The sequence below is a fragment of the Rhamphochromis sp. 'chilingali' genome (assembly GCF_963969265.1).
Source record: "Rhamphochromis sp. 'chilingali' genome assembly, chromosome: 13".
In the NCBI taxonomy this organism is placed as follows: domain Eukaryota; kingdom Metazoa; phylum Chordata; class Actinopteri; order Cichliformes; family Cichlidae; genus Rhamphochromis; species Rhamphochromis sp. 'chilingali'.
The window spans coordinates 26,574,351-26,593,315 of NC_137940.1; the positions used below are offsets into that span (position 1 = coordinate 26,574,351).

The 18,965-nt window shown below is 40.8% G+C and overlaps 2 protein-coding genes across 2 annotated transcripts; one reads left to right on the forward strand and one right to left on the reverse strand.

Annotated features, from left to right (window-relative positions):
- Positions 1–41: 41 nt before the first annotated feature.
- On the forward strand, positions 42–12,526 carry uprt (uracil phosphoribosyltransferase (FUR1) homolog; the record flags this gene model as incomplete). The annotated part of the gene is made up of 7 exons (XM_080901522.1): positions 42–268; positions 7,876–7,918; positions 8,001–8,070; positions 8,264–8,326; positions 9,243–9,404; positions 10,103–10,201; positions 12,160–12,526. The coding sequence occupies 7 exons, from the start codon at positions 42–44 to the stop codon at positions 12,264–12,266; spliced, it is 771 nt and encodes a 256-aa protein (XP_080757648.1). The 3' UTR covers positions 12,267–12,526.
- Positions 12,527–12,716: 190 nt separating this feature from the next.
- zdhhc15b (zDHHC palmitoyltransferase 15b) lies at positions 12,717–18,633 on the reverse strand. Its single transcript, XM_080901521.1, has 11 exons — positions 18,494–18,633; positions 18,063–18,089; positions 17,854–17,948; positions 17,648–17,768; positions 17,237–17,306; positions 16,924–16,956; positions 16,715–16,835; positions 16,426–16,558; positions 16,152–16,278; positions 15,468–15,586; positions 12,717–14,457 (listed from the first exon to the last, which is right to left on the reverse strand). The coding sequence occupies exons 1-11, from the start codon at positions 18,609–18,611 to the stop codon at positions 14,414–14,416; spliced, it is 1,008 nt and encodes a 335-aa protein (XP_080757647.1). The 5' UTR covers positions 18,612–18,633; the 3' UTR covers positions 12,717–14,413.
- Between the last annotated feature and the right edge of the window lie 332 nt (positions 18,634–18,965).

An 18,965-nucleotide genomic window follows, 5' to 3' on the forward strand; every position in this document is an offset into this window, starting at 1 on the left:
CTAGCTGACTTTAGCATAGATATCTCTTGCTTTTACTCAGGATGCCATGCCACAATCAGCAGCTGAACAATGTGAGCAGTGGCCAGGAGCACCCAATGAAGCAAGTTCGGTTTGCAAACAGTAACAGCAGCGTGCCTGCAGTAGTATCCAACTCCGAACCAAGTGATGCCACAACACAGCCTGACAGCCAGGACAACCTGGGACCCCAGCTTAAGCTGCTTCCTCTGAATGACCAGATCCGTGAATTACAGACAATAATCAGAGACAAGTGAGTCCCCCGCTCTTGTTTACTGACACACAGGCCATATGCATAGTGGTTGTGGTACAAAAGCAAGTAACGAGCCTTATATAAAATATAGACTTGTGTTTATGGTCTCTGTAGAAAACTATAATTAGTAAATGGAAAAACGTAGCTGTTCTTCATTTCACTGAACTGGAACTATAATAGAAAACCAGGAAGGTATGCCAAAAAAGGCAGCTTACCAAAAATTTTATGGAATGTAAATTTCCAGGGGAAGTCAAAGAGTTTGCAGTGATATTAGATAGGTCAGGCAAACGTATAGCACATCTCAGATCTTGATGTAATATTAGAAAAACAAAGCGTGAGGTTTAAATAACTCACTCTTTAAACATATGTCAAATGACCAAATGGTACATGGCCTGTATTTATACAGCGCTTTACTAGTCCCTAAGGACCCAAAAGCGCTTTACATATCCAGTCATCCACCCATTCACACACACATTCACACACTGGTGATGGCAGCTACATTGTAGCCACAGCCACCCTGGGGCGCACAGAGAAATGCCATCTCCAATTTCCTTTCAAATGTTAGAAGGGGGGGGGGGGGGGGGGGGCACGCTTCTTATTAAAGAAACTGCAACATTTTACCTCTATATTGTTATAAGTTTACTCATAAAATAGATATTTTTTCATATAAATATTTTTTATTTTTTAAATGTGTGTGTGTATATATATATATATATATATATATATATATATATATATATATATATATATAGATAGATAGATAGATAGATAGATAGATAGATATATATATATATATATATATATATATATATATATATATATATATATATATATATATATATAGATATAGATATATAGATATTTTGTGACTGACTATCTATCTATCTATCTATCTATCTATCTATCTATCTAAGTTGGGGGCATTTTCAACCAGCTATATCTACAGAGCTACTTAAATTATGTAAATCATATTTTTTTGGCCAAATATCTCCGACCTTCACTTTATGTAGCAAATTTGAGTTCATGATCACCCTGGGAATTTTTCAGGCTGGGATTTTTTTCCAGATTTAGTCAGTTGATATGAAATGACCCATATAGCTTCAATGATGACTCAACATGGTGAAAGAAACTACAGTATGTGCAATATTGTCCATGCCTGTGACTAGGGCTGGGCCATATTATACCGTTCACGGTAATACCAGTATAATGTTAGGCAACGATAGGAAAATGAAATATCGCGATAGAATATGAGTAAAACGCGCATGCGCAGTGGCTTTGTTTTCATACGCACATGGCCGATTGTTGAGTGAAACAAATGAACCAGAATTGGTTTGTAAAAATGGTGCAACTTCAGTGATGTGGAACTGGTTTGGTGTTTGTCCGTCAGATACACGACAAAGCACATTTTTTTGCAGAACATGCAAGCGGCCGTCGTTATTGTCGGACTAAGATGCTCTTAAATCTGGGAGTAATCTGGGTCCTAAACTCCATAACCTTCAGGTCAAACGAACACTGCAGCATCACTGAGAGTTAAAAACTGTCTAAATTCTTTCATCTTTAATAAAACGATCAGCATTGCTGCTTTACCAGGTGTAACTATGAAGTTTAACTTCCAGGCATCCATGAAAACAAAATTTATTACATTTAACGGAGTTAGAAGTTAGCAGGAAGCTAGCTCGCTAGTTTCGCTAGCATGTTCTGACTGAGAGACTGAGAGATTTCTGAAAAAAATCAAACGTACAGCTCTGCTATCACTTCCAACATAAATGAAGACAGGAAACTAAACAGCAGTGACGTTTATAGGGTTACTGAAGTTGGGCTAGCTGGTATTTAATGATGTGCTACGTGATCGCTAGCAACACAGCTATGTTAGCATAATATAAACAGTGAAGCTGGAGGACAAACACTAACACTTTTCCACTTAAAAAAGTTAACGTTAAGGTTTCTGATAGTTAGAGACAAATGCAATCGCATGGCAGGATGCTGTAAACGGACCAAACTTCAGTCAGAAGAACAACTGAGATAATCCATCCACAATACGAGGTTAGTCATTAATATAAGATAAGATAAGATAAGATAAGATAGAACTTTATTAATCCCTCGGGTGGGTTCCTCTGGGAAATTCGACTTCCAAAAAAAGCACAGCAACGACCAAAGTTACAGTTACAGAACTGTTATATATATATATATATATATACACACACACACACACACACACACATATAAATACAGAGACAAATATAAATAAAATATACAAAGGGGATAAATAGAATAAATAGGAATAAAAAAATAAAAATACAAGTGAATTGCACATTTCAAGTATTGAGTCTATTGCACTGTTGACTATTTACAAAAAGTATTGCACAAGGTATTGTACAGTGAGGTGCAGAGGCACTACAGCTTAGTTGTTCCCCCCTCCTTTGTCCTCCTGTTTCCCCTCCCTCTCCCCTCCAGAGAGGAGTTAAACAGTTTGATGGCGTGTGGGACAAAGGAGTTTTTAAGTCTGTTAGTTCTTGTCTTGGGGAGAAGCAACCTGTCACTGAACAGACTCTTCTGGTTGTTTATGGCCGTGTGCAGAGGATGCCCAGCATTGTCCATAATGTCCATCAGTTTCTTTAATGTCCTTTTCTCTGCCACTGTCACCAGAGTGTCCAGCTTCATGCCGACCACAGAGCTAGCCCTCCTGATCAGTTTCTCCAGCCTGGATGAGTCCCTCTTTGCTGTGCTGCTCCCCCAGCACACCACAGCATAGAAAAGTACTCCAGCAACCACTGACTGGTAAAACATCCTCAGGAGCTTCCTGCAGATGTTAAAAGACCTCAGCCTCCTGAGGAAGTACAGTCGGCTTTGGGCTTTTTTATACAGGTGCTCTGTGTTGCATGACCAGTCCAGTTTATTGTCCACCCACAGCCCGAGGTACTTGTACTTGTTGACCACCTCCACCTCCTCCCCCTCTATCTGAACTGGCAGTGGACCTTCTCTGGACCTCCCGAAGTCCACAACCAGTTCCTTAGTCTTTGAGGTGTTGAGTTGCAGGTGGTTTGTGTGACTCCATGCGACAAAGTTCCTCACCAGACTTCTGTACTCCTCTTCTTGATCATCCCAGATACACCCCATGATGGCCGTGTCATCTGCAAACTTCTGAATATGGCATAATTCAGAGTTGTAGCAGAAGTCAGAGGTGTACAGGGTGAAGAGAAGAGGGGACAGCACAGTTCCCTGTGGTGCTCCTGTGCTGCTGACCACTGTGTCAGACGTGATGTCCTTCAGCCTGACGTACTGTGGTCTGTCGGTGAGGTAGTCGGAGATCCAAGCCACCAGGCAGGGGTCCACCTCCATCCTGTTCAGTTTTTCCTGAAGCATACAGGGCCGGATGGTATTAAAGGCACTGGAAAAGTCAAGAAACAGGATCCTGACCGTGCCTTTTCCCCCATCCAGGTGTGAGTGGGCTCTGTGTAGGAGGTACAGGATGGCATCCTCCACTCCGACACCCACCTTGTATGCAAACTGTAGTGGGTCCTGGGCATGTTGTACCTGTGGTCGGAGGAGGTTGAGGAAGAGCCGCTCTAGAGTCTTCATAAGATGTGACGTCAGTGCCACCGGTCGGAAGTCATTCAGCTCATTGGGCCGGTTCTTTTTGGGGACCGGGACGATGCAGGATGTCTTCCATAGGGCGGGCACTCTCCCCAGTCGCAGACTGAGGTTGAAGACTCGTTGTAGCGGCTCCCCAAGTTCAGCAGCACACGCCTTAAGCATCCTAGGACACACCTTGTCTGGGCCTGCTGCCTTTCTGGGGCGAAGCTTCCTCAGTTGCCTCCTGACCTGATCCACTGTGACACTGGGAGATGTTTGGGAGGAGGGGAGGGGGGGAGATGTCTTGCTGCTGAGAGAGGGATTGGAGGAGGGGGGTGTCATGGTGTCAGGAAGGGGGGGAAGCGAGGGAGGCAGGAGAGTGGGGAGAGGACTCTAGTGAAGGTGAGGGTGGGGGGGTTGTGGGCTGGTCAAACCTGTTGAAGAAGTTGTTGAGTTCGTTTGCCTTCTCCACAGTCCCCCCCACTGTGCTTTTCTTGGTGTTGTGGCCTGTGATGGTTTTCACACCATTCCAGACCTCCCTCATATTGTTCCTCTCCAACTTCTGCTCCACCTTCCTCCTGTAGGTGTCCTTTGCTTCCCTCAGGCAGCGTTTCACCTCCCGCTGTGCTGCTTTCATCTCCTCCTTCACTTTGCTCCTGAAAGCCTTCTTCTTCATGTTGAGGACAGCTTTGACTTCCTGTGTTACCCACGGTTTGTTATTAGGATAACACCGTACCGTCTTAGCAGGGGCGACTGTGTCCACACAAAAGTTGAGGTAGTCTGTAAGACAGTGTGTCGCCCCCTCTATGTCCTCACCATGTGGGCTCAGGAGCACATCCCAGTCTGTGGTGTCATAGCAGTCTCTCAGAGCATCCTCCTTTTCTGGGGTCCATCTCCGGATGGAGCGCGTTGTGACAGGCTGCCTTTGGACGAGGGGTGTGTATTGTGGCTGTAGGTAAACCAGGTTGTGGTCTGACTTCCCTAGTGGGGGGAGGGGGGTGGCTCTGTATGCATCTCTCACATTAGCATACAGTAGGTCAATTGTCCTGTTGCTCCTTGTGGGACAATTCACAAACTGGTGAAAAGCAGCCAGAGTAGAATCCAGTGTGGCATGGTTAAAGTCTCCAGATATAATAATGAAAGCCTCGGGGTTTTGTGTCTGAAGTCTTGTTGTGACTGTGTGTATTTTCTCACAGGCAGCTGTTGCGTCGGCCCTCGGAGGGATGTAAACACACACACACAGATCACATGACTGAACTCCCGAGGTAGATAACATGGCCGCAAGCTAACAGCTAGCAGCTCCAGGTCCGGACGGCATACCGAAACTTTAACGGAGACGTGTCCAGGGTTACAGTATCTGTTGTTAACGTAGACAATGAGTCCCCCACCTCTGCTTTTTCCGCTGGCCTGCGTGTCCCTATCGGCTCTCACAGATGTGAAACCGCATAGGTCTACGTTAGCCTGCGGCGTTAGCTCGGTTAGCCACGTCTCCGTGAAGATAAACAAGCTGCACTCACGGTATAGTCTGTGGTTGTTCAGAGCGCACAGTTCGTCAATCTTATTCTGTAACGAGTTCACGTTGCCCATGATCACTGTCGGGATTGATGGTTTGAATCGCCTCCGGTGATCCGCTCTCCTCGCTCCAGCTTTGCAGCCTCTGTAGCTCCTCTTTAGCTCGGCCGGGATGTTGTGTCGCATGCCGGTCTGTCCCTTTGTTTTTAGTGCCAGCAGCTCCGCTCTCGAATAAATGAAGGAGCTGGTTCCAGAAGTTTTGAAAAGTGCATTATCCATCTTGTATCGCTATATCTAAGAGGTATAAGTAGAGGAAGGTGAAAAAAACTTTGAAAAACCTAGTCTAAAAAAGTTAAAGTTAAGAAAAAAGGTGCGGTGTTGCAGAGCTACTTGGAAAGGCTGCCGTCACTCCAGCGCCATCTTGCCAGCGCCTTTATATACTGCAACAACATGGGAACAGAGCAGCTGTGATAGAATACAGCATTAATGAATCAATGGTACAGAAGTGGAGGAAGCAAGAAGAATGAGTTTAATAAAGTTTGATTTATCTGACTGCTTTGTTTCGCTTAATGTGCCTTATAATCCCGTGCACCTTATGGTCCGAAAAATACGTACTGCACACTGCAGTTTAATGTTGCAAAGCACCTCTTTTTAACTTCAGTGGATATTATACATGGTTATGCTCAGGATATGTCAGCCCATTTCTACTGGAAATGCCTTTTGGTTAAACTTTCAGCAAGGCATTTGCATTTGCACTGTTACATTTTTATAAAGCTTTAATGTACATAAAAACCAGCTTCTTGTTTAAGTGAAAATAAATGGAAGGTTGTCTTTTTGCGCTAGTAATGTTGTGGAGTTGTATTTTGTCTCGCATCAATTATATCGTCAGTTATATCGTTATCGCAAATTTTCAAATATATATCGTGATAAATATTTTTGGCCATATCGCCCTGCTCTACCTGTGACTAAAACAAGTGATGCTTCTTCAAGGAAATGTCATAGTAACTATCATAACAGGTTCAGCTACAACATTTTTTAAGCCTTTCAAGGAGAGAATAATTTATTGTATCAAAAGAACCAACATATCTTACAGTTGTTAAGATGTCTTGTGTAGTTATAACCTTGTATTACTTTACCTGATACAAACAGGAATAGTTGTCGTCTGTTCACACAAAAAGAGATGAAATTGAAGCAGTAATAAGATTATTTGAATCAGAGCAGTGCTGAGTATCAACCAGCTCAGAGACGCATGTATCTTAAAAAATAGATCATTAGGAACTATAAATGCAACAAAAATGATATTATTGTAATGAAAACGAAAAGTTAAAATACTAATTATGAATAGCCCACTTTAAAGTAGTCACATGTAGTAAAAGATTTGCATTTTTACTGTTATTGGTATTTTGATGGGCAAACATCCAAATAATAGTTGGTGCCTTCTTCATTAACACATGATAAGAATTAAAAAATGACATGCATACAGTCATGTAAAAAAGAGTTTCCACAGGACTATGCAGTGCTGATAGTCTGATCATCATCAACTGTCAGGATCTTTGTAAAAGCAGACATTTTGGCAATTTGCTGGTCTGGAGCATTCAGGTGTGTGTTAACAACCATGCAATGCTCAGATAATCTGTAAAAACTCCCAAGAGCTGCATCTCAGACTCTACAGGCCTCAGTTAGTATGATAAAACTCATGACAGTACAATCAGAAAAAGACTGAACAAGTCTGGTTTGCTTGGAAGGGTTGCCAGGAGAATACATCTTCTCTTTAAAAATAACCTAGCAGAGGGGGTTGTTTCAAAGTTGATCTGAACAAACCACAAAATGTTGGGCCAGGGTTCACATTTCCGAAAAACAAAACACAGCACATCAGCACAAATACCTCATACCAGCTGTAAAGCATGGTGGAGAAGGGGTGATGATTTAAGCTTATTTTGCAGCTATATACCTAAGCATATTGCAGTCACTTAGTCGACCATATGCCAAAGTATTTTACAGTGAAATGTCAGGCCATGGGCTAAAGCTTGATGTCACACAACAGGACAATGATCTCCAACAGAATGACTGAAAAAGAGAAGAATAAAGATGTTGCAGCAGTCCAGTCAAAGTCCAGACCTCAGCCTTAATTAAATTCTGTGGCAGGACCTTAAAAATATTGTGCATATATGAATGCCTGCAAACCTCAATGAACAAATAGCACTGTAAGTGCGCCACAAGTGAGCGACAATTCCTCCACAATGATGTGAGAGACTTAAAACGCCATACAGAAAACAATTACTGCTAAATAATAAACTATTGAATCATGGGGTATCCTTTAAGTTTTCAAAGAAGTACATATTGTCATGGGGAAACTTACTTTTTCACATGACTGTATAACAAATGGCTTAAATAAATAGGCATTGCAAATATCAGATGTTCTTTACAGGTTAAGAATTGCTTGAAAATGACCCTTTTCATAGTAAAAGTTTGCCAACCCCTGATCTAAAATGATCTAATCAAACTCATATTTACATTTTCAGGACAACCAGCAGAGGAGATTTTGTGTTTTGTGCAGACCGACTGGTAAGATCATGACTTTAATACAGTATGCTGTAAGAGTGTGAAGATTTTATAAATAAAGTCTGTTTGTGTTGTAAAAAACCAGATCAGGCTTGTAGTTGAAGAGGGCTTGAACCAGCTCCCCTACTCTGAGTGCACAGTGACCACACCGACAGGTGAGGAGGATCTCTCTGTAATAACAAAGTCGTTATTCAGGTGTAAAGACTAGGTTAGACAAAAACAGAGTTCTGAATTCTGACCAGTGGGCTCCAGTGTTTGAGTGTTTTAACTCCCAGCATTATATGACTGTGTGGGCTTTTTCTGAACAGCTACATTTTGTGACTGTTTCTGCTTCATTTTTTCCCTCAGGGTACAAGTATGAGGGTGTCAAGTTTGAAAGAGGCAACTGTGGAGTCAGCATTATGAGGAGTGGTAAGTTAAACCTTCTCTAGCACACCTATCAAAACAAATTTGTGTCTTTCCTAGGTACACATAAGTCTTCCATGAAACCGTGTACTCATACTGTGCATCTGTTTTGCTCTTGCTCGGTTATCGTTTGCGCTGGATCATAGACTAACTACTCTCTTGTTTGAATACTACGTTGTGTAAACGTTATGTTAGGCATTTGAGACAGCTATTTGTCTTTAGTTTTGTAGAGAGCACAGTCTCTGAAGGCTTCGCTGTCAGCAGACCACACAACCAGAAGTGACACTTGTTATCTATCCTTTTGGTTTAATGAGACTGTTACCATAGCTGTCTGCAAAGCCTGTTTTGCCTTTTTGACAGTCATGCTAGAATAAAACACAGGAAGTATAAAACTCAAACACTGTACCTTAAAGTTAACACATCAGCTAAGTCAAAACACCGGTTCTATTGTTTTCCATACCACAGTCATGTCTTGACATCCTCGTGGGTTGACTTTGAGCATGTCATGGTAGAGCGCTGTAATGTAATGAAGACTGAATGCTTTACAGTGTGACCAGTGTGTGAACTTTTCTATGTGGTTGTGGAGGAAAGCGGGCAATTCTGCATTTATATATAGCATTGTTTGTTTGCTTGTTTTTTAAATGGCACCAGCCATGTCTTTATATTTCTTTAATATTTTTAGGTGACTTTGGGTTTAGGAAAATCCGGAATGTATTTTTATGATTAGCGCTGCTGATAATTATTCTTGTAATTTCAAACAAACCGATATGGCGTGAGCGTGTCTTACTGGAGAAATGAGACGCAACACACATGTAGGTGCAGGTCTGCTGGAAATCCCCGCTGATGAAGACAAAACTAACCCTAAGCAACAAATATATTTCAACCTTTCAACCACAGTTGCATTTCACGTGCTTTCTCACAGGTGAGGCCATGGAGCAGGGTCTCCGTGATTGCTGCCGCTCTATCCGCATTGGCAAGATCCTCATACAGAGTGACGAAGAGACACAGAAAGCCAAGGTCTACTATGCCAAGTTCCCCCCAGATGTGTATAGAAGAAAAGTGCTGCTCATGTACCCCATTCTCAGTAAGTAACAAGATGGCTGAGCTCGTTTTTTCTTGCTGGTGACTCCAGTTTGTCACCTTCAGTAGCACGTAAATGTCAAGAGATGTTCAATTCTGTGCAAGTGTAAAAAGAAAAAAAGTTTTTTGTATTTATTCATTTTGGAAAATCTCCCTTGAGTTGACCTTCACCACCAAGTCTGCATTTCCACATCACGCCGGCCCATTCACACTGCTCTGATAATTATAGTTCTCATGGGGCTAATTATACATTGCCTGGGAGATAGCCACCAGGCTGCTGAATAACATAATGAGTGCCAACAAAAATAGTATCTTAATAGCCCCGGTTTCCCTGTGTCACAAAGCAGCATTTTTCTGTTCTCAGCTTTAAAAAAAAAAAGTGACCAAGCTAGGCTCAAGGTATATTTTATAATGTCAGAATGATGGAACATATGGTTTCATTGATGCATGCTAACTGGATGTGAAATTAAAGCCTGTCAATTGTCCAGACTCATGGGCACATCAATCAGCACACAATCACTTTCCTTTCCTTTTAAGATGCTCATAATGCATGAGTTGGATATATTTGAATTGGGAAAAATGCAATTATGTAGTTTGTCTTGGGAATCTGTTACGACTTGTCACATATTCTTGAGATGAGTCAGCAAATTTGTCATTATAAGCAGGAATGTGAAGCAAACCTTATTTGTTCTGTGTCTGCAGGTACAGGGAACACCGTGATTGAGGCTGTGAGGGTGCTGAAAGAGCACAGGGTCCAACCCAAACATATTATCCTACTCAGCCTCTTCTCCACACCTCATGGTAAGCCAGACAGCTCAACACAAGTGCAGTCGCCACCAGCTCGGTTTTGTTTACCTCCCAGATCACACACTTTGTCCTCTATTGCTCCTCCACTCATGTTTCTGCTGCATCAGTGTCTATATAAAAAATACTGTTGCCAACAACAATGAGGTTCTGTGGCGCTGCTGATCTGAAGTCTTGCTCAGCAGTCATCAGTAAACTATGGTAACTTCTGCACATTTATAGTTTTCTCTACTTTAGCTTGGGCCAGATTGTTTTGATGTTTAATGGATTTATTCCACTTAAATATATGAAACGTTGATATATTAAGCACATGTTGCCATTAAAATATAAAAAGCTATTTAATCCTCTGAAGGGGATGAAGCCTTTTTAAAGACATTTCCTTTTACCAGGTAATCAAACCCCGGTCTACACTATATACAGAAGTGGTCGCTTTATTAGGTACAGGTGCTCAACTCACAGGCACGAGTATGTAATCAGCTAATCACGTCACCAACCCAATGCATGTAGACATGTCAAGTTGGGCAAGAAAGGTGATGTAAGTGAACATTCCATGGTTGTTGGTGTCAAGGAGGTTGGTCTAAGTGTTTTAGAAATTGCTGATCTATTGGGATTTTCCACACGATCATCTCTAGAGTTTCAGAGAATGTTCTAAAAAGGTAATAAATCCAGTCAGCAGGCGTTCTATGGGTTAAAATGCCTTGTTGATGTCAAAAGTCAGACTGCTTTAAGCTGAGAGGAAGGAACCACCAACTCAAAAAAAAAGACATTTTAGAACCAAGGTATGCAGAAGAGCATCTTTGAATGTGCAACACATCAAAACTTGTAGCAGATAGGCTACAGCAGCAGAAGACCACACTGGGTGCCACTCCTGTCTGCTAAGGACAGAAAACAGAGGCTACAGTTCACACAAGTTCACAAAAAATGGATAATAGAAGTCTGAGAAAAACATCACCTGGTCTAATGTCTCTATTTTTGCAGCGACATTTGGATGGTAGTGTCAGCATTTTCCATCCATTTATAAGCGCAGTGTGCACATGTTCTGGTGGCTGCTTCCAGCAGGATAACACAGCAGGAGCTCAAAGCTCAAGTCATCTCAAGCTGGTTAGAGACAGTGATAGTGAGTTAGCTGTACTCCTATCTCTGATGAATTTTTCCAGCACCTTATGCAAAAGCGGCTCCAACTTAATACTAGCAAAATGTACCTAATAATAAAGTAGATGATTCAAGTGATTCCTGGACACCAATGTTGGTAATCTTATTGTCATGTGGAATGAGACCATTGTGTGTTACCATTACATTATTTTTAATAATCTATAATTAGTATTTTTTATACTAACAGTGTATCTGACAGTGCTAAAGGAGTTGTAATGAACTGACAGGATCCCCTGCAGCTCTGCTTAGTCAGTACTTTATAGTGAGTTTCAGTTCATTGTTTAGTGTTTGTTCATTCTCAATCCATTTGCAGCTACAGCAGACAACTGCCTTTAATAAAAAAAAGCACTTAAAAGCCACAGTAGGTAGCAAGTGGAGTAGCTGATGAACATAGTGGACTTAAAGGTAGATTATTCCCCTCGGGGGTTGGTAGAAACAAAAACAGTGCCAAATGCCAGATAAATAATTTTGTTTTGGAACAGGTGAACATGTAAATATGCATCTACTTTTTAATGTTTGCTGTATAAACCTAAAAAGTGAGAATATGTCAGTGTTGTTGCTTCTTAAGCTTTAGGCCCCTTTATCAGCTTACCTGAGCTGTGCTTAACCTCACCACAGTACAGCTGAAGATGGTGGGAAATAAGATGGTTGCTTTTTTCCATCCTGGTCATGAACTGGCATTGCATAGCAGTCTTACCTCAGAAAAGCTTCAGGTTTTGGCTGCTAGTTGCTTTTGTTTATTCAGCACATCAGTGGCTTAGATTTCAGACAGAAAGTGAACCAACTGTACATTTTTCTTCTAGGAGCAAAATCTATAATCCAGGAGTTCCCAGATATCACAATTCTGACCACAGAAGTCCACCCGGTGGCTCCAACACATTTCGGACAGAGGTACTTTGGCACCGACTAAATGGAGGACAACCCGAGGAACATGATCTGCAAATAGTTTTGGTTTTTAATATATTTTGCAATGTATTTGTCATGTTCTCCTCATTGTGCGAAGTACTGCTTCTCATTTACAAAGTTCAAAAACTGATATCAAATTAATCAAATGTATATATTATTCTATGCTGTGTATAGTCATACTATAAAAAGACTACACAGAACCATGTAAAGAGTTCAACTTGGATCATTTTATTCTGCATGTTACAACATCTGCTGGATCAATAAAGAATATTTGTTTACAAAGAACAGCAAATGAAACTATTGGTAGTTTTGACGTGATGGAAAAAGGGAAGCACCACAATCACATACTCCAAAGACGGGTTAAAGAGGGGACCACATGTGCTCTAGCAACATTGAACTCCTGCCTTCTCAAGTTGTAAATGTTCTGTTTGATTAAAGTATGTTACTTCAATAGTTCACTTACCGGTAATAGAACAAAATATACAGACACTGCCTGCAGCAGGTATGGTTCAAACTCGATACACGAGAGAAAAAAAAAGGCAGACTTTTATAACAATAAATAGACAAAAGACTAAATGATACACTCAACAGCCATATCCTTCTCAATGTTTTTATACGAGCTTTCACATATCCCTGATAAATAACCTACAGTTTCAGTAGAATGAACAGAAGCCTTTCTCAGATATGAGCAGCATTTAGTTTAGGTCACTCAACTTGGGAAAAAACTGATCTGACAAAAAGTTTAAGCTTCAACATACAACTGTACACACATCTGGTGAAAACCCAACTTCTTATGCATGACTGAATAAATGGGTTTACTTTGTTAAAGAAGTGGTTTCCTGCCAGGTGCGCTGTCTAAATACACAAAAGCAGTCTGAATAAGATTAGCTTTCATTGGTATTAAAATACATAAACACAGGTAAAAAAAATAATAATAATCAGAACATTATATTGCAGAAGATCACTGCCCTCTACCAACCTGTTGATGAGGATCAGTTAATATGTACAGTGTATTTATCTAAAAAGATCAAAAACAGACATAGAAGACCCTATGCCCTCTCATATGCATGTTTGTGTCTATAACAAAAGCAACTTTTAATCCCCTGCATCCAAAGTGTTATCTTCCCAGGGATAGCTAATGATAAAAAAAGACTGATTAGATTTAAAAAAAAAAAAAAGTCTCAGTAAATCTCATGCTCAAACCCCAGACATAAATCTAACCAATCACTGCATCCTTCTTAATCAATGTAGCAAACAGCTTTTAAGCCATGATATACAGTCTATTCAGAATATGACTCCACTGATAGATAGACATATCAAGTTTGCCATAATACTCAGATGTAACATGTAATCAGGTCTAACTATGACCAAATTTATGCTTGTCTTATTGTTACAGTCACCATTGTGATTAGACACTGAGCTAATGACATTCGAACTGCAACAGGGAGGATAAAACACTCCATAATGGGGGAAGAAGTGCCCAAGATGTTGGTGCAAAGTACTCAAAAGGATGATGAGGAGCAGGAGGATACATTCTGAGGAGATACTGACTCCAAAAGCAGGAATACTTGTTAGTAAGGCTCAGGTTAAGTTAGCTTTTTAATAATATGTTTAAGTCAAATCTTATGTTTAAATGCTGTAAACCTCAAACTTGTAGACAACTCAGTCACTATGAGACTTCTGGAGCCTGACAAGTGCGAGTTCCCTTCCCGTCCCCCACCAAAGAAACCATAAGGTGCAACACTGTAAGCTTAACTCTCAAACAGAAACCTGTAAAATTGCACACTGCCAGACAGAAGCTGTAAAGGTTTAGTGCTCTGTCAAGAATAACAAATACAGGCAAAATATTTTCTCTGTAATTAAAAAAAAGAAATCAGTTGCTTTTCTGTAAAACAGGAAACACTTGACTTGCCCCGAAAATAAAATTTTATGATGACATGAGAGGCGATGCTTCCACTGGTCATCCAATGAGTTCCTTTTTTCATCAGTATGTGAAGCATCGGGGTAGAGTTGGCAACGACAGTCCAAACGCAGGTCTTAATCCTCTTGTTTGGGCCCCTTCGGTGTGTCTGAACGTCCTTGTGATTTGGAATGATTTACCTCTCAATACACAGTGTGTGCGATACAAGTCCAGGTCTCCACCAGTGTAAATTATTCCTCCATCTCTATGGTAACAGAGGGGTCCACATCCTCTGCTGGAATGATTAAAAAAAAAAAAAAAAAATCAGCATGTAAATTAATTTTTTCTGTGGTTTTGTTGTAAACGATGCATCTGGTAGTGAACAGTGTGGTTCATGTGACCAGCAGGTGGTAGCAAAATATAAACACAGCAGCAGTTTATAGTGAAGCCTTCAGGTCATTTCAACTGAACAAATATTGAACTAATCTGCCGTTGCATGGTGTCGTTACTGTGTCCCATCCCCTCCGCCGTTAGCCCAAGGTTACAAACCTTGCCCATCTTATTGCTCCTACTGTGTGACCTCCAACAACGTTTGTTTTTGGATGTTTCAGTGCAGGGATTCCATATTTGGAAAGTCAAGTTACGGAAAAGTCGGGGTCTCTGAATGGATATTTTCTCTGTCACTACACTCGAGCAATAAATATGACTTTCATAGGAATAAAAAACATAAATAAGAGACAGGCACAAATAACTTATAAAGCACAAGTATTCACTGGACACTATTACTTGTTTTTGTAAGACCTGAAGGTGATAGAGTAGGTAAAATATTTGTTTAGAAAATACAGTAAAAGTCACCGGATGCCTGCAAGCATTTGCCTGTGACTCGCATGACTCACCCTTTATTTTTGTTTTTAAATTTCACAGTGCAAAGCAACTACAAAGGTCAAAATGACACAAAGGATAACTGTAATTAGATACTAACAGATTCTGGAAAAAACTCAAGCATTAAGTCTCTTAAGAGGTTTTTAATGGATTAAAAAAATGCAAAAGTATTAGAGCCAATTATTTTTGGAAGGAAGCTACTTGTGTCTTTAGCACCAGCAATCTCATCTAGAGTAAATAGAAGCCAAGAGCCATATATTTCATGGATCAGGTGCTACTGTGAAGATATGTTGACCAGCAGGTCATGACAGCTGTCCTGGATGATATAAGTTGAATAGGATATACAGTATATTGGGCATTAATGAGAAAAAGGCGTTTTCAGCTCTGTGTATTTTAAATATGACAGAATTTAAATAAACTCACCCAAGCTTCCCTCCTCAGACCCATCATCAGACTCTTCCCACATGTCCTCGTTAGCTAATAAGGGGTTCTGGGATTCAGAGCTCCGGTTCTTCAAAGCAAAGTAGTGGCCATTCCCTTGGCTGACATATAAGAGGTACAGAAACAGATGGAAGCTTGTTAAAGATCCAGTTAACTATTAAATAAGTTCCAACCATTGATCAAATTCTTCACTATGCATGTTATTCATTAGCTCCACTGCAGCTTGATGTAAAAACTACTCTGTATTCTGAAGTCAATGTCATATTGTTCCCCATCAATTATTCATATCCCTTATACTTCAAATATTCAGTCTACTACTTAAATCATTATACTGATCTCTAACTCTTCCTCCACCATGGCAGTAAGCTGAGGTACAGACACTTGCTCAGCCTCTTTGTCCACAACATTATGCAAGAACTAACAGGCCAAATTCCATGAACCTGGTGGAGAAGTGGTGGTGAACAGAGGAAGTATCCATTAGCTTTTGGTGAGGATCCAGATCATGTTCTGTGAGTACTGGCTTTGGCACACGTTGCACTCTGAATTAATTCTGTGTATTTCAACACTCTGTTGCAAACTATAGGGCCAAGACTTCAGTGTAAAGATGCCAAAATGCCATCACCTCATTATAGAAATCAACGAGTTGCCTCCTGACAACAAACTCACCTCGTAAAGACGGGGATGAACCACAATCTCCGATTCTCTCCAAATACCTGCTCCAGATTTCTGCGCGTGCCGACGTTAAAGCCGTTTTTGTCTGGTCCGTTGGCAAAAACCGGAGCTGAGAAGGCCTCTAAAAAACAGATATGAAACTAGTTAGGTTTCCCCTGTCAACCTTTCAATTCTCCATACCATATTTAATGTGTGCTTAATGTATTAAATAAATGAGATCAATTTCTTAAGGAGGAGGGTTTAATCAGTAAATGCGTCAAATTCTCACCTAATGTGGATCTGTTCTTGGCCACAAGCCAACAGTGGTAGCCAAAGAGGAACATGAGACTGACAAAGAACATGAGAGCCACAAACATGAGGAAGAGGACGTGGAACTTTGCAGGCCCGTTTGGCAAGACCCCCTGGGAAAGAGCGAAATGAGAGTGCTAGAAACCTGAGAATAAACTATGACAGAATGCTTGAATCTTGCGGAAATACAATACTGCTGACTATAAGGACTTCAAAATGACATTATGACAACTTGTGAATATGAGTCATAAAGCAAGAATGACACTCACTTCCCAGAATTTGAGGAAATACTGAAAGACTGTTGCCGCAATGAATATACAGTACACCATAGAGTAGGCAAGGAAAAGGAGAAAAAACTTGTAGTTGGAAAAACCAACACAGTTGTTCACCCTTAAAAGGAAAAAGACATTCTGGTTTTAGAACAAAACATTTATTTCACCATTTAAACACTGACGAAGAGGAAGAGATTACAACTTACCAGGGACAGTGATGGTCCATCTTTAAGACACACCTTAAAAGCAAGACAAGGTTTCTATATCATTTTAATGGCATTTGTTTCATGTTAGGCAAGCTTTTCTTACAGCTTTCTTTAACATGTACACTGGCAGCTATCGGCTCGTTCCCTTTGCTAAACCTCTGCACTGATTGATCTTTGGAATAATGTCTTCAAGACATGACATGGCAAACAAAAGCAACATCCTCTAATTATCACAACAGTCCCTGGCCAACAAATATCTAATTGCCTCTCTCCATCTCCAGATGAAGAGATTGGGGAGGAAAGGGTGTCTTACATTTCACAGACGGAGCAGTGGTGACAGCGGTCAGGCTTCAGCACCTGGCAGCGGTCGCAGAACCTGATAGCTGGAGACAAGAGGATGGCGAGTTGAATGGACGACATTTGAGCTGAGCTTGCCCTTCAAATACTTCCTGCAGCCCAGAACTTAAGTCTTACCAATCAGCATTAATGAAAGAGATATACTGGCTGATTACTCTGGATGAAGATGCTCCGGAGTGCACACAAAGCTAATTGCCCTCACCCATTTCCTTTCACCAAACACAGATTATGTGTGAGATGATGGATTGCGGCTAATATACCTGTATTGTTAGTGCTGCCCCCCACAACTCTATATCAAATAAGGTGGACAAAGAAAATTAGAAGAAAAAAAACATTTCACATGATTTCACATGCTTTCACTGCTTACCTCCAGATTGGGCTCGAGTGAAAATAGGCAGCTTCTTTGCAATCTCAACCAGGATTTGCTTCTGAGCATCTGGTCTGTCCTCCATTTCGTACCTTTGCTTGTCTGAGTATGACAGCTGAAACTAAAGCAGACAGACAGATATTTGCATACAACATATTCAGCATAGGCCACAGTTAATTGGTGATATTCAGGTTAGCTCTCCAGACCTTTTTGCATGGAGACGCAGGAGGGGTGAATATTGACTTCCAGTAGGTCCAGGAGAACATCACAAAGCAAACATGAAATAAAAGCAAATAGGCCACTGCAAGCACAAGAAATAATCACCATAATACATAATATATCAGAAACAAGCCCGGTGTTATTCTAGTTCATGGTTCAACAGTGCACATTACACTGAGACGAGAGGGTAGCTTACCTTTTTCCAGTGTATTGGTGATTGTAACTGTTAAAACAAGAACATGATTTCAGAAATACACCCAAGTTGGCTGACTGACAACAGTCTAGCTAACTGTTTTGGCTAACACTAGTTTGTTTATTGTTTACTGAAACAGCATTTACCGGCTAACACGACTAGCCAGACTGTCAGGTTGTACTTAGCTAAGAGGAATAACAGCACAACAGTTTTGGTATAAAACCAGGAATTACCACTGAGCTTGTAGGGGAAGATGGGAAATTAGTTTAGGTTTAAGGAGAATCTGATTGTATATTAAGTAAATGAACGCACACACCCGAAGCCACTTCCTGCTCTTTCTATAACGTTATGTCAACACCGCTGTGCGGTAGTCTGCGGTGTCTGTAACTAAACGATCAAAGTCGCGGGAAACCAACACAGTTTGCCATACTTACAAAGACATAGTTCAAAGACATAGGCGTAATACGACCACAAGACAACGGCGGTGATAATAAGAACAGGTATCCACGAGAAAACCCTCTGACAGCATCTCAAACCTCTGGAGAGAGCCATATTCCATCTGAGCTCCGCTCTCTTCCGCGTTCGACTACTATTCCTGGGATTTATCCATCAGTTGCATCGGGGAGCGATTCACTGCACTGAAGTTACCGTTTGGCTAGTGTTCCTTCTTTCTTTTTCTTTTTTTTAAGATAAATATTACTTTTACTGTTGTAGAGTTACTCAAATATGCTTGATGGGCACATTAACATGTTTTTTGTTTTGTTTTGTTTTTTAGGAAGGAACAGCTGTTGTACATGGTGAATTCCAGTCAACTCAGGGTTAGGTTTGGTTTATTGGCACTGTGCAATGTTTTACAATAATTAAAGAACATAAAGCCCATTATAAGAAGCCGCATTAAAAAGCAAA